The following is a 15,952-nucleotide window of genomic DNA, read 5'->3' on the forward strand; positions in this document are numbered from 1 at the left end:
TTATATTCAGGCCTCTGTTTTTTTGTACATAAATATTTTTCAAAGGCTCAGTTATCTCAGTGACAAAAACCCATATTTTAACACCCCTAGTGGTTTTGTTTTTATCTAAGAGGTTATGTGATTTATCTGCTACTGAAACTTCAAACTTTTAACCCACAGAATTAAACTCTTTTCTGCTGACGGTTAAAAACAAATGCTGAAAGTGTCCACAGTAAGGTCTGTGGATTATCCTGAGTAAGCAGTACATTATTTCTGGAACCTTTCTTTTTTTTTTTTGAGCACCAAATTCCATTCACTATCGCTGCACAAGTGTACCAACAAAAGTTTCTCAAACTTTGCAAATAAAATTAAATTTACTGCATGGAAAGCTAACAAAGGGGGAAAATATACATTGGAATATCAAGTCAGACTCCTTGCAGTCTTTGAGGTTTAGGTTGAGAGAGGAATGCTTTACCTATGTGTACCACCAATTAGCAATCAACAAAGTGGGTATGGAAAAAGCCCAATGTCAAGACAGCTTAATTCTAGTCGCACACAGCTCAATGCAGCCTGTTGGGAAATGTCAGAAGCTATTCAGGGGAGTGTACAAAAAATAAATAACTGAAATTGGAGCCAGGCTAAGGGACAGTGTGCATAACAGAAAGGGGTTGATTAAGAAGTGTTAGACAGAGCTAATCATTCATGCTAAATGCTGTTTCTGCAGACTAAAATGTTTTGCTCTCCCTCCCTGCCTGTTATCTCTATAGTCTGCTCTTGGCATGATGCAAATGGTGGAGGACAAGCTCATTGAGCATGCTCACACAAAGCCCCTCCTCCCAAGCCAACTGATTCGCTACAGAGAGGTGCAGGTTCCAGACGGTAGGTCCTGTACTCCCCCACATCACACACACACACACACACACACACACATCGGTTAAGCACTCTTCATCACCGTTTGCCAGTCATGCCTGTCTCCACGGTGACCATGCAGAACAGTCCCTACCCGCCGCTCCTGCCCTCGTCATCAGTGACGCTGTCTTGCGTTTGTAAAGACTTGATTAAATGCGACATCCCTCATTTCCCTCAGAGGAACATAATAGTCACTGACTGGCAATGAACGTCATCAGTCAAAATACGTACACACCTTCCACTCAGCTCAAAGATTAATGCACACACATGCCAAGCAAAGCACCTGTGCTGCCCCTCTGATTACATTTGGAAAGCTGAATGATGTGGAGAGGAAAACCAGAGCGGTGCAGGGGCCACCTGGAGACTTCCTGTGTCTCACCAAGGGATTTTCCAGGCTTGGCTCCAGGCTGCCAGTCGGACACAGAGCAGGAGCTAGGAGGAGGACATAAAGGATGTAAACACAAAGTTGGATTATGAAATGATGGACTGGCTGACGGTCTATTCGAGAAACTGGTTATTACTCTCGCAGCTGAAAGTTTTTGAGCCGAAAGTTCCCATGAATCTGTCCAATTATGCAGTCTTTGTTAAATGCATCTTGTGATCCAAATGTAGTCAGAAAGATGTCCAAAAATCAGACATAATTTTGGAGCCTGCTATTACTCTTAATATAGATTGTCAGGCTTTCAAAAACAAGGACTCATTATAGAAAACAAAATCTTCAACTACACTTTTTCTTATTTTCTAAGATAAGATATAGATAAGAATGCTTTATTGATCCCCAGAGGGGAAATTCATGTTTTGCAGCAGTACAGGGTAAAGGGTAAAGGTCAAATACATGAAATACTGGCAAAACTGGCAAATTTATATGGTCAAAAATGATTGATTTGGCTTTTAAAGCAGTAAGTTGTGCAGTTTGCCATTGTGCCATACGAAAATATCCAGTTTTACCAAGGGGTGGGCGATATATCGTACTCAATGTATTTTGGCTCTCTCCATGAGGAATATATAAAATGACTATATCGCAAACATCGGATATAAATTTCCATATCATTTTTTAAAGCCGTGGCATGAGACTAGTTACGCCGTTTCGGTTCTCTCCCTCTCACAGACACAAACACAAAAACGACTCTCTTACATGAAATATCATACACACACACACACACACACACACACACACACACACACACACACACACACACACACACACACACACACACTCTCCAACACCCACTTGGACATCTCCTGAGAGATGGTGTTAGAACAGGCAAAGTGTATGTGAAAAATTAGTCACGTTCAGGAATGCTGTAGTAACAGTTCTCAAGGTAAGGAGTTAAACAGTAGTGTGAGCAGATGAGGTGTGTTTTTATATATTCAGAGCTCCAGACAGCAACTACGTATATAGTTGCATTTTGCAACCATGACGCATGAGTGCATCTTGCAAATACTATTAATAGCTAAGTTTATTTCCTGCTTATATAGAATAAATCTTTAAGTTTATCTGTGTCAGTGTAGCATTTTTTTTTAACTTTTAGCAAATTTATAAATAGTGTGAGCAGATGAGGTGCGTGTTTTTGTATCTGCAGAACTTAAATCGCAACAGTTTAGTTGAATTTTGTGGTCATGGCGTACCATTGTGACTTGCAGATATCGATAATATACGAACTTAGAGCTGTTAGTTTGATTCAAGCTCACGGCGAATGAATCCTCATGTAACAGTTTAACTTTCTGCTAACTGCTAACATGTAACTGTTGACTGGAAGCTTCAAGTTCACAGCAAAAACATCAACACTTCCAGCCTGAAATGCCAGCCCAACATTTCTTCACTTCACATAAGTGGTTTGGTTAATCAAAGCAATTACCTGCCCAAATTTGTTTTCTAACTTAACTATAAGTTTTGGTGTTTTGAGAACAATACTGGGAGAGATATTTGGGGCTGTGGACATGACACTCCCCAAACGCAGAGCCGAAGTGCTTCATCAGCATGTGCATAAAGGCACCTGCATTACCCAACCTCAACTCGTCCATCATTCAAAGTGAGCTTGATCATGATGGACTCAAACAAAACTGAAGCTGAGCATTAAAGGAACCAGCTTTACCCATGCAAAAATGGATGGCTTCTCTCCACGTTCTCCTCAAAAGAAAATTTAAAGTACAGATAAAAGGCAAGAGGAGAGCAATTTGGAAGCACTCAGCAAAAAGCACAGTGTTGGCGTTCAGCAGAATGTCCGTCTGTGCCTTTCTGGAGAGTGTCACCACTGTCCTCTGACTGAACTCTCCTGTTGTACTCCGCTGCTCTCATCTGTGCCTCGAGCAAAGTGCTCTGGCATGACTGCATATCTACCATTGGGACAGCTCATCAGTTTTTTTGCAGACATCACTTGTTTTGCTTTAGGCAGCAGTGATTATGTTTTTGAAAGAACGGATTATGCATACAGGGATCATCATTTTGAATGGATTATATCGAGGTGTACAACCAGGCTGTTGAAATCCATTTCTGTGCTTATCTGATCACTGGGGAAAAGGATTCTTCTTCAGCTCCGGCTCAGTCACTGCATTACATGCTCAGTGTCGTTCTCAACATGTCGCCCCACATCCCAGTCACGTTCAGCAGAAAAACTTTTTATAGACTTTATTACAGGGTCCCTGCTGATCCTTAAAGAATATTTAAAGACACTGAATCTAACAATTCGGCCGTAATAAGTACAAAAATGTCTCGAATCAATCTTGCAAAAGTATGAAAATGCTAAGATATGGAAAGTTGAATTCTATGATTCCTTTTTATTCTGTCATTGCACTGTAAAATAATTAACATTTTTTTAATGTAGATTTTTATTGATTTTTGCTTTTTCATCTGAAATTTATCAACTCAGTGCTCTGAACGTTGTCAGAGACAGCTAAAATTAACACCTGACCCTAAATTAACAAGAATAGGAAAAAAACATATCTATGTTAAAAATAACCTTGACTGTCACCTCCGACCCAATTTTTAAAAATAATTTACCGATGCCACTCGCATTTATGTCACGCAAAACAGAACAGTGAAACTAGCGACACATATTTTATTCTGGTAGGCATTTAAGTCTCAAATCGAACTTGCCTTAAACTGTAGGACCCCTGTTATAATTCAAATTAAATTTGCACACACATACCAGGAAGAAATTCAAATGCTTATCATATTCTGTCTTTTGTTTTCTTCTGTTTAATGAATACAAAAACATAAGATTACAAAGATATTCAAATGCAAATTACTTGAATATTCCTCTTTGTTCTTCATTGCCTGTATTAAATACTTAAATGCAAAATACATCTGCCCCTTGACTTGTCTCACTGCCTTTCGTCTTCAATTGCGATACAAACTGTGTTTTTTTTGTTTATTTGTTTGTTATTTCAGGCTCAGCTTGAGAGCCCTGCCTTTTCCCCTCTGTCAATAATGCATTTCCAAGTGAATGTGTTTACATGATATGATTACAGTACAGAAAGGAAAAACATATTCTTCTTTTCCTCTCAGGCGGCTGGTATGTCTACCAGCAGAGGAACGAGGTGCACAACAACTGCGGCATTGAGATCTACTATCAGACAGACATGCAGACCACCCACGACAACATGCTGTTGGAGCTGTTCTGTCAGATCATCTCCGAGCCCTGCTTCAACACACTGAGAACCAAAGAACAGCTGGGTGAGTCTACATGTAGTGCATGTTGTAAGGAGCATTTGTGCAACACTTAAAAGAAGCGTTTATAACAAGAAACTTCTGTGGCATTTGCATTAGATCTTACTACCGAGTTGTGAAGGTATTCTCTTTGAGAATTTTGCAGCTTTAATCTGCATTTGCTAATTAGATGCTTCTCTATAAAGACCAGAAACTGTGTAAGTATAGTTTCTAAAGTGCTGTCAACCCTGATATAATAACTTGGAGAATGAATGGAGTCTCTGAACCACATTTCCATGGAAGAAGCACTGTAATCATAGTGCTCGACCAAAAGTTAATAAGATAAATACAGAGACAATGAGGAGAATAAAACGAGGACAAAAACACTTCACCAAATCCTCACTGCAAAATGTTTCTGAAAGCACTTCAAAGGCTCTGTGATTATGAAGTTAGAAGTTTAGAGTAAAATGGACAGTTTCTCTGCACACGGTGTTCTGTCTGTCCTCTGTGTTGAGCTCCCACATATCTTCCCCTCTCCATCCCCTCCAGGCTACATCGTGTTCAGTGGGCCCCGGCGGGCTAATGGAGTGCAAGGCCTGCGCTTTATTATCCAGTCAGAAAAAGCGCCCCACTACCTGGAGAGCCGCGTAGAGGCTTTCCTGTGCACCATGGAGAAGTCTGTGGAGGAGATGAGTGAGGAAGCTTTCCAGAAACACATCCAGGCCCTGGCCATCCGCCGCCTGGACAAGCCTAAGAAGCTGTCTGCTGAGTGTGCCAAGTACTGGGGAGAGATCATCTCCCAGCAGTATAATTTTGACAGAGGTGAGCACTGCTTTTCACTTCACTGCTACTCTTCATTGTGTTTAGATGCAGTTCAAACGCTCCTTTTTAAAAAGATTTCAAAACTCTTTCTGACCTACCAGCTATTACAGTATAAAGAGCTTGTGTTACAAAGAAAATCAAATCCAGGTTTTTGAGAATTATCAAATTTTTGGTGAGTCCCAGAGGTGAGTAGGATGTTGCTTAGAGCTGCACAAACTGGGATCGATTAAAGCCTGAAATAATCTGCAGCCGTAGCACACCTCTCTCTTGCAGCACTCTCCTGAGTGCCATAATGGATTGTAATGGGCCTGATTCACTGGTAATCTGCCTAAAGCCCGGAGTGATGGCAACACTGAAAGGCTGCCAAGGGAGTGGGGGTGATTACTGATACCAGCGTTGTTTGAGGAGGGGAGGAGAGTCAGAAGAGAGGGGGCAGCTAACACGCCAAGGGCACAGAAAAACATATAACGCACGCCATTAGTCAGAGCTTACACACAGTGTGCTCCAACTGTGAGACAGCTGCTGTTGGTTCATTGTTCCCGTTAGCTGATTCAATCATCGTGTTTTTGCATGTTGTGTAAAGAGATGCTTATTTGACATGGTTAGACTCTGTTTGGTTTTCCACCAACTGTTCATGGCAGTAGAGACTAGAATTGATGGAGTTGATTTGAAGTCTTTCCAACAAGCAAAAATGAAAGTCATGGTAAAAGATGTGGCAGCTCAAGTCTCAGACATCAGAGTTATCCGCAAGCAATTGAACACACCAAAAAGTAATATATTACCAGTGCTTTCAGTTGCATTATTTTGCAGCAATGGTAATAACTTTGACCAAAAATACAGCCGACTTCTACTGTGATGGGTCACAAGTGTCAGGGAACTTTAAACTCACACAAAAAACACTTTTTAATTATGCTGTCTGTGCTTGAACACATGTATTCACCCTTTGTCTGAAACACTATGCTTAGCACTTTTTCTGCCCCTCTTCCAAAAAGAGAAGTCTGCGCTGACTGGTCAGCGTTTGCAGCTCTTTTGTATCTCAGCATCTTGGCGCTGTCCTTGCAGCTGGGCAATGGCTGTAATGGAAAATAGTAGAACTTTTCACAGTGAATCAACAACCAAGATTACTTGTTTTCCTGAGGTTAGCATGTAGATAAATGTACAATAACAGTGTACTTGCAGTTAGGAATTACCTGTAATGCAGAATATCTGCACTTTGTACCACAAAAAAATAAATAAAAGCTTCCTAACACAACTGGACATGTCCCAGCAGGAATACGATCTGAATATAGGGAGGAAATTGACAAAACTGGCAAACAGCTTGTTTGTCTGATGTTTGTCTGGAAAATCCAGCAAACTTTGAAGTGACCTTGTAGCTAGAGAAGAAAAACCTGTTGGACACCTAGTATTTAGAACAGTTTGAAGCCACAATTTGTGCTCACAGGGATTACTTTTCATACATTTTCCTCATTGTCTGAAACTTTGTCCATGTTTAATATGAACATCCCTCACTGTAACTCTATGACACCAAAATATGGAACAGTATGAACGGCTCACTCTGAAGTTTTTATGTTGAACCTCGCTGATATAAACTGTTTTTCCTGTTATTTTGCAGATAACATTGAAGTGTCCTATCTGAAGACTTTGACAAAAGAAAACATAATGAACTTCTACAGGGTAAGTAGTACAACTTTTTGTCATGCAGTGTCTCTTCCCTTGACTATGTTTGACAGACGGTAAGCAGTAGGAGACACATTTCTCAGGGTGGCAGCGAGTCCTTAAAATAAAAAAAAAAATCAGATCCTACTTGTTCATTTTGACCTGACAACAATATGTTTAATTAGAAACGGTATATTTTCACTGTTGGTGTGTATTTCCATTGCAAATTTAATTTATATAATATAGAGCAATATTAAAAGGTCTTAAAGAGTTTTACTTTTTTTTTTTTTTATAACTGTAGACATCCTGGTCCCTTTGAAATGTCTGAGCTCAAACTGGCTTCTGTTTCAAAACATGTGTGTTACATTTAATATTTATTATGAAAAATGTGTATTTCTCCCAAATTCACTTTAACAATTATGTTTACACACAGTAGGGTGATGGAGGTGTTAACTGAGAATCAGTTTAGTTTAACAGCTTCCTATTAAATAGCAAAGTCAGATATTGTAATCCTCGCATGCTTTAATGAGTGGATGTTAAAACCATAAACACCAAACAAATCTGAGCTTTGAGAATTTTTGCTGATCATTTAATATGGAAATAAAGACCTAATATTCCTAAAATTGCTCCCTTGGTGCATTTCCTCCTCCAGCAGCCACAGTTTTATTTGAATAGCCTTAAATTATGATGCTCATTTGACTTTAATTGTGGTACTTTGTGGCTGTGCTTAATGCTGTAATACAGCAGCGGCGTCATCAGGAGGTAGCTACATAAATTACAGCAGTAACCCGCATTTTATGACACAGTAGAGTCATGAAATATTTCAGAGGTATTTTAATCCTTGTTAAATACATGTTTGAACTGAAATGTTATATTAATAAGTCTGTAATGAGGAAATTAGTAGTGACACACTCAATTGTCATTTCTGATGCATTTGTTTCAAGAGTTCAGGTTAGGGTTAGGCCATTGTACAGCTGTGACTAGGGATAGGCATTTTAAATAATTTTCATTTTCAAGTACTCGCATTAGATAAAAATAAAATAAAAAAAAATCTATAAGAATAGGGTCCTAAATGACCAACCAAGCAAAAATGCAGGTAGGGATTAGGGTTAGCCTACCATTCTGTGCTGCAGACTGCATATTTAGCTATGATATTCAAGTTTAACATATTGTTTGCAGTTCTTTTACTTTATTTTGTCAGAAATCAAAAATCTCTTTTATGCCTGGTCTTGATTCTGCATATAATGTTAGATCATGTGATGCCTGACTGAAAAAACACAGAACGTTATCTGTATTGTATCTTTTGCTACATGGAGTTGTGCAGATAAATATGTGGCAGTTACATCACTGCATCCCTTTCAAAAAATGTAATTTTCCTTTATATATAACAGGTTCAATTTACACTTATATTTGTTATATGTGTTTTTGATTACTCCGTACTTTGATACTAATCTCTATCCTTAGTGTTGACATCACCTTTGTTTTAAACAGTATTTAAACAGAATTTGTTCACATTACTAACTGACAAATGGTTTGTTTAGTGTTAGACAGACTAACTGGACATTATTTGGGTGGTATGTTTTTTTTGTTATTGAACACATGGACTAACTGCTCGCTTTGTGAAAGTTTATTATTTATTCTTGACCTTGGAAACTGAAAACAATCCAAGGTTAGAATCCAGAAGAAGGAATCCACAACATTAAGGCTGGGCATAGTTTAAAAAAAATGCTATATAAATACCTTCAAGTGATATCAATACTGCTGGAGCACTGCTTTTGAAACTTTCTTGTTGCTGAACTTCACCACACCGCAGACTGTATGGGTTGTAAGTCCTGCTTACAAATGTAGGCATTGTTTGACTGGAGAAGTACTGGGGCATTTCGGTATCGAGTTCAAGTCCATTCAGTAGCTGTTCTGCAGCTTTTGATTATATCACACTGGAGTGTGCCCAGCTGTCATGGTAGCTCAAATTTATTTATTTTTCTGAGAGCTTAAAAGACGTTTCCACCCAAGGTGCATACAGAAAATAGAAATTTGGACACCTACAATGCCTTTACAGCTGGGTAACTTCCATCTGCTCATCAAGCGATAGGATCGAAGACACCTGAATAAAACTGAATTAACTCACAAAGGCATTCAGAGGTCTGCTGAGGCAGACTTAATCTCAGGGAAACACATTTTTTTTAACATTACCAGCTGTTCAAGCATTTACTCAGCTATTCCAGTTAAATTTAATCCATAGATAATTGTTTAGCTGCGTTCACCACCACATTTTGGATGAAGGAGCAGTGTGTCGGCCCAGTATACCGCATGAGCACACCACCTCCTCTGAATCCATTTGTGTGTGTGTCCAGACACACAGGGTTTTAGTGGATTCAGTCTGCCCTCCCGGCTTTCATCTCCTCCTGCCTACTGCTTCTATTCATAGCGGCGGAGGTGACACTGACACAGGACGCTCACAGCATATCAGCTGCCATAATGACAGCCAGCCAGCCTGTTTCAAGGGGGATAAAGGGCCAAAGACACATGGGCGCTGAAAGAATTGGCATTATCTCAGCCCAGCAGAAACTATTACAGGCCCCCATGCAGAATAAACCTAATGCATTTCTAATGTCATATCAGCCACAATCGCAAAAGCACTTTCTTTCTCGTTCTTTTTTTTTCGTTTTTGGTGGCTGGGGTTGACGCTGTCTGGCTGCAGACGAGCCAAATCTTCAGTCTAATATAATCCTCGGTCCAGAGACAGTGACGAGGCTTGACTGTGTCTCCACAGGGCTGTCAGAACTGATCCCAGACTCACTATGAAAATGACACGGTCATCAAGGCCACACCGAATTTCTTCTTCTGTGGTGGCAAGAGTTTTTAACGCAGTGATGAGACATTCCAGCTCCTTACACTAGCTATTTTTGGTGTTGGCATTTAATTATTGAATGAATTTTGGTCACAGTAATGATGCTGTTTGTCCTGGAAACAGTATCACCCAGCAGCAATGTTCCCTGCCAGTCTTAGTGCATCACCCTGCCTGTCTGTCCTCTCTGTGTCCCCGCAGGAACGGCTGACAGTAGAAGCCCCAAAGAGACACAAGGTGTCTGTGCACGTCCTGTCCAGAGAGATGGACTCCTGTGAGTATCTGTTCACGTGTTGGGTTCACGGGGCTTTATTTAGACGCTCACTGGGTTCATTCAGTGTAAGCTTAACGCGTGTGTCTGTGTGTGTTTACCAGGTCCAATAGTGGGAGAGTTTCCCGCTCAGAATGATGTCAACCTGGCCCCTGCTCCCTCCCTGCCGCAGGTAATGAGCATGCCTTTTCTTTGTGCTCCATCGTTTCCTAACCTGACAGCTGAGACATATTCACTCTTATTTAAGTTTTTGTTGTATGATATTTGAAACTTTAGTCCAAAAGGATAGGAAAGTAAAGTTCAAAACCTCAAAATAACAAAATATGAATATCTTAGAATCCTGTCTGGAGAAAGCAGGACACACTGTCAAAACAGTTTAAAAAAGTAGACATTTCAATTCCACACTGTTGGTCTGTGGATGAGACTCACTGCCAGTCTCCGTGCAGGACACTGGAATTTAATCCATCATATTGTCAAATCAAATCACATAAAATGTCCAGCAACAAATGTGTCCTACTATCTCTGTGCCATAGAGCTCCATTGTCCGTTGTATAGAGCCACACTGTTTTATTAGTTGACATTTCCCCAAATCACCATGAGCCCACGCTGTAGTTTATTTAGAGTTGATTCCACATACACCAACCTACTGCAAGAAAATCTCATTAAAACACCAAATGTGTCTTAATCCACAGCTGGAAATAGTCCCCAACAAATGCACTATTTAATCCTGTTTGAGTAACCTAAAAACTACAGAGACCAGCTGTAGGAAAATACTGAGTTTTAAAAAAACCCAACATGTTATTAAATGTTTGCTGGGCTGTGGGGGCTGAGCATCACAGACAGGGTAGGGATGTGAAACACATTTGTTAGGTTTACATGCACAATAATATTCCTCTATAATTCAGAATATGACAGTATTCCAAATTTGATACAGATCATGTAAACAGCATTCTTCTGAATGTAGCATTTCCCAATAAAACATGATGAATATGCCGTTATTTTTTTGTTATTTTTGTTGTTATTTTGATGGCTGGGGAAGAAATGCATGCTCAAATAAAAAGCCCAGATTTCTGATTGGAAGGCGAAACACACCTGATGATTGAAAACAACAAAAGCATGAAATAATGGAAATGTTGCAGCAGCTGATGCTGATAACAGCACGCTGACTACATTGTAGGAGTTTCTGTTAAGAGTAGTACCCGTGCAGGTTTCCTTAACTAGTTGCTATGGAAACAATGCGCATGTAACTCTTTGTGCAGTTTTAGCAGGGCTGTGTCCTCAAAGGAACCGACAAAGCAGATAAAGAAAAGTGTGAAGACGTCACCGAGAATGCCACTCTGACCTGCTGATTGTTTTTTTTCCGCAGCCCACGTTGGTTCAGGACATGACTGAGTTCAAGAGGAGCCTGCCTCTCTTCCCCCTCGTCAAGCCTCACATCAACTTCATGGCTGCCAAACTGTAAGCGAGTATGGCAGGTCGACACGCAGCAGCACGGAGGCGCTTGGGAGAGCCACAGTGAGGGACCCCGCTCTGTTTCCCACCTGCAACCCTCCCGCCAGGAAGACTTTCATCTGACTGAGCCTGCGTGTGTGTGTTTGCGCGGGTGCATGTGAATGTGTGTGTGTGCACGTGTGGCAGGCTGGAGCCACTAGAAGAGATGCTTGGAAACAAATGCGTGTTATTTTGAATCACAAAAGTTAGCCGTGGTCGTCGACATAGCTGTGATAACGATAGAGGTCGCAGCAGGCTCACCTCATGTTCTGAGTCTCCGAAATGAGACGCAACACTCACACGCATCACAGTACTGTGTCGGCTGTCGTAGAGGAAATAGAAGCAACCTAAAAAAAATAGTAAAAAAAAGACGAGGCCCAGATCCCTTTCAACAAGTTAAAGTGTAACACAGAACAGAAGCTTCACAGCAGGAGGCGTTTTCTTTGAATTATTCAGACATGCTGCTTTGAGAACAGATAGCTGGTTGATTGTGATGCACTGGGAGCTGTAGAAGTTAAAGAGCTCCATGAAGGTCTTTTCTTTTATTTGTCGGACTGGTTTGTTTTTCCATGTAACTCTCTGAAGCACCACGGCCTCGGACAAATGGAATATTTTAGTCAAATTGATGCATTTCTGAAGAATATCTGCTTTATCATTATGGTTTTAATCCTCACAGGTTTTGAAATGTTGCTTGTAAACTGGTAAAATGTTGGGAGCCTTTGAGGAGCTGTTTGAGATCGCTGATCGCAGAGAGCCACGCCCACGACAGTTAATTTTTATTTTTTATTGCATTTTATGGTAGTATGTAATTAAGACACCTCAGGGGTACATCTATGCTGTTTTTTTAACATTCGATTTTACTAGTGATTAAAAATAAAAATTTTATCAATCTGTCATTAGTACTTAAAATTCTTATTGGTCCTCTCCGGCTTATTTTTGTAAAACTGAAAGGAAATAACAGCAACAGTATTTTTATTTTTCTCATTTTGTAAGCTCCAGGGAGATTGTAGTTCTTTTTACATTCTGTGTCTGCATGTGAGACTTTCTGCAGCTTGTGCCTTTCAAGGGGGGCATCACTTATTCTGTATCTGGCTGCTCCCGCTCTGAGTCCTGAAGGATCGAACCCCCCAAAATTTGCTGAACTCTGCTTTGGCACTTACAGCAGAGATGTTAAAAAAGCAGCTAGCCTTTTCCTCTTAATAGAAACATTTTACACTGATGTCTGAAAGGGGTTGAGAAAAAGCTCTAGTCTGGATTTTTTTCTGAATATATGCACTTCTCTCACTAAGCAATAACCTTAATGATGTGGACAGGGAACAGAGGCAGAGTGAGATGCGGCTCTGCCCTGCTGAGTAGCTGAATCCACCCCGAGCACAAAGCTCCAGTCTAAAGTGCAAAGAGGGCCGTGTCCCTTCTGAGCAGCTGTCGGTGCGTGGATAGCGCCATGCAAGCTCAATCTGCGCTCTCAGGTGCTAACCAGCTTTGCCGTGTCAAACCACTGCTGGTGGAGCTGCCACTCTGTCCAAAGAGCCAAAAATCAGAGTTGAGATTTAATTTTCCCCTCCCCACCATAGCTGCTCTCAGGCTGTTGTTCCCTCACATAATGCTGCAGTTTGAAAGAATGATTTTGGAGAGTTGTATGATTGTGCTGCATCAAAAGCTTCTTCAATGTTTTCCAGCATTTTGCTACGTCTCAACCTGATCAAAACCATTTCAATTTTTTTAACAATTATCATCTGCTATTCGCTCTTGTGGTCGAAACTCAAAGACAACCAGCAGCAGCTTACTTCAGTTATTCTCTAAATCCTCCAACCCGTAGCTCAACATCACGTGGGTATAGTGACAAAGCCGTTTTCATGCAGAAGAAACTAGCAACATTACATATCAGGCTTGTGTGGGCCATGCACTGTTTACCTTGTGAAGTACCTAGTGACTGGTTTACATTTAGAAAATCAGAAGCATATTTTTAATTTCAGAATGTCTTTGGCAACTCGAAAAAAACGGATTTGCCGGTGACATTTTGTTCTTTTTATCGTCTCCTGTGTGTTTGTAATTAATAAACTACTGAATGGATCAGACTGGGTTTTTTTTATGTTTTTAAGGCAAATTGGATAAAAACATCATATAATACTGTCGTGCCAAAACTTGATAAAAACTTCCTAGTATAATATGTCGTACAAAACAAATCATAGCATACTATGTGGTCTAAAAATGAATAAAATCATCAGTGTAGATGGTCATACAAAACATGGAGAAAAAAAAACGTCATGATAATATTTCCTCCAAAAATTTATAAAAGCTTCATAGTATAGTATGTAGTCAAAGAATAAATAAAAAATCAACCAAAAAAATGATAAAAATGTCATGCTGTATTATATCGTCCAAAATAAACAAAAACAATGTAGCAGAAAGTCATTGTATATTACATTATCCAAAATATAATAAAAACATCACAGTAAAGGATGTCTTTCAAAATATCACAAAAACTGCATTGTATGGTATGTTGTCCAAAAATTCAGAGAAACGTCACAGTATAGTATTTGTTCCAAAAAACGAAAAAAGCATCATAGTATAGTATAGTATGTAGTTAAAAAAAACTATAATAATGTCATATATAGTATGTCATTAAAAACTGATTAAAACGTCATAGTATAATATGTCATTTAAAAACTGACACAAAGGTCATAGTATAGTATGTTGTCCAAAAATTTATAAAAACATCATAGTATAGTATGTCTTTCAAAAATTGATACAAATGTAATAGTGTAGTTTGGCGTCCAAAAAACTGAAAAAAAACGTCATAGTATAGTATGTCATCCAAAACTGACACTTGGTCTGCTCCCGCTTTTCCACTTTGTATACTATGACACCCTCTACGAGCTATAATATCTCATTTTCAGACATTTTTGGAAATTTCAAAATTTGCCGTTTTTCGACATACAATACTATGGCGTTTTCGGCCTTTTTTGGCCTTTCTTTCCACTTTGCATACCATGAGGCATGTCTACAAGCTATTCAGTCATTTTATGACATGCCAAAATTTGATGTTTTTCCACATACATATGGCGTTTTTCAGCAATTTTTTCCACATAAAAATTTTGGCCTTTTTTTCACTTTGTATACTGTGACGTGTCTCTACAAATTATAATATGTAGTTTTCAGCCACTTATATGAAGTTGAAATTTGACATTTTTAAACACACTATATTATGGCGTTTTGGCCATTTTTTTGACATGCTAAATTATGACGTTTTGGGCCTGTATACTATGAAGCATTTTCAGCCATTTTTGAACATGTCACAATTTCATATTTTTCAACGTACTAAACTATGGCGTTTTCATCCATTTTTTTAGACATGCTATACTATGTAGTTTTCGGCATTTTTTCAATATGCTAAATTCTGATGTTTTTTTTTTTTTTTTTTAATCTTTTTTAGCTTTTATTTCCAGTTTGTATACTATGAGACGTCTCTACAAGCTATAATATGTCATTTTCAGCCATTTTTGGACATGTCAAAATTTGACATTTTTATGCATACTATACTATGGCAGTTTTGGCCATTTGTTTGAGATGCTAAATTCTGATGTTTTTGGCCTTTTTTGGCTTTTATTTCCACTTTGACTTGTCTCTACAAGCTATAATATGTCATTTTCAGCCATTTTTGGACATGTTTAAATTTCACATTTTTCGACGTACACTACAATAGTGTTTCTTCCATTTTTTACACATAAATTCTGCTGGTTTTGGTCTTTTTTGGCTTTGATTTCCACTTTGTTTACGATGAAATGTCTCCACAAGCTATATTATGTCATTTTCAGCCATTTTTTGACATGGCGAAATATGTTGGGTTTTTTTTTGACATACTATACCATGGCATTTTCTGGCATTTTTTCCACATGCTAAATTAACATCCCAAAAACACTGTTTTTGGGACATGTCATATTTTGACATTTTTGCCATACTATAGCCTTGCCTTTTTCATCATTTTTTCATGATTCATTATTTTGGTGTTTTTGTGCGTTTTTGCAACATTGTATGCTATGGCATGTTTCAGCACACTATTTTATGCTGTTTTGAGGTGTTTTCAGCTGTTTTTGGGACATGTCATATTTGACATTTTTGCCATACTATAGCCTTGCCTTTTTTCGTCATTTTTTCAACTTGCATTTTTGGGTTTTTTTTCTATGTTTTAGAAATATTCTTTGCTTTGGCATGTCTTAGCACGCTACGTTATGTTGTTTTGAGGTGTTTTCAGCTGTTTTTGGGACATGTCATATTTTGACATTTTTGCCATACTATAGCCTTGCCTTTTTCGTCATTTTTTCAA

General features: G+C 39.0%; 1 protein-coding gene across 2 annotated transcripts in view; it reads left to right on the forward strand.

Annotated features, from left to right (window-relative positions):
• ide (insulin-degrading enzyme) overlaps positions 1-13,698 on the forward strand; it is a 34,353-nt gene extending 20,655 nt beyond the window's left edge. For both annotated transcript variants that reach the window (XM_042501770.1, XM_042501771.1), the window contains exons 19-25: positions 747-858; positions 4,397-4,564; positions 5,087-5,359; positions 6,972-7,033; positions 10,065-10,137; positions 10,239-10,306; positions 11,501-13,698. In XM_042501770.1, the coding sequence (XP_042357704.1) occupies positions 747-858; positions 4,397-4,564; positions 5,087-5,359; positions 6,972-7,033; positions 10,065-10,137; positions 10,239-10,306; positions 11,501-11,596 (852 nt within the window). In that variant the 3' untranslated portion in view covers positions 11,597-13,698. The remainder of the gene's footprint in view (positions 1-746; positions 859-4,396; positions 4,565-5,086; positions 5,360-6,971; positions 7,034-10,064; positions 10,138-10,238; positions 10,307-11,500) is intronic.
• The last annotated feature ends 2,254 nt before the right edge of the window (positions 13,699-15,952 follow it).

The sequence above is a fragment of the Plectropomus leopardus genome, chromosome 15 (assembly GCF_008729295.1).
Source record: "Plectropomus leopardus isolate mb chromosome 15, YSFRI_Pleo_2.0, whole genome shotgun sequence".
In the NCBI taxonomy this organism is placed as follows: Eukaryota; Metazoa; Chordata; class Actinopteri; order Perciformes; family Serranidae; genus Plectropomus; species Plectropomus leopardus.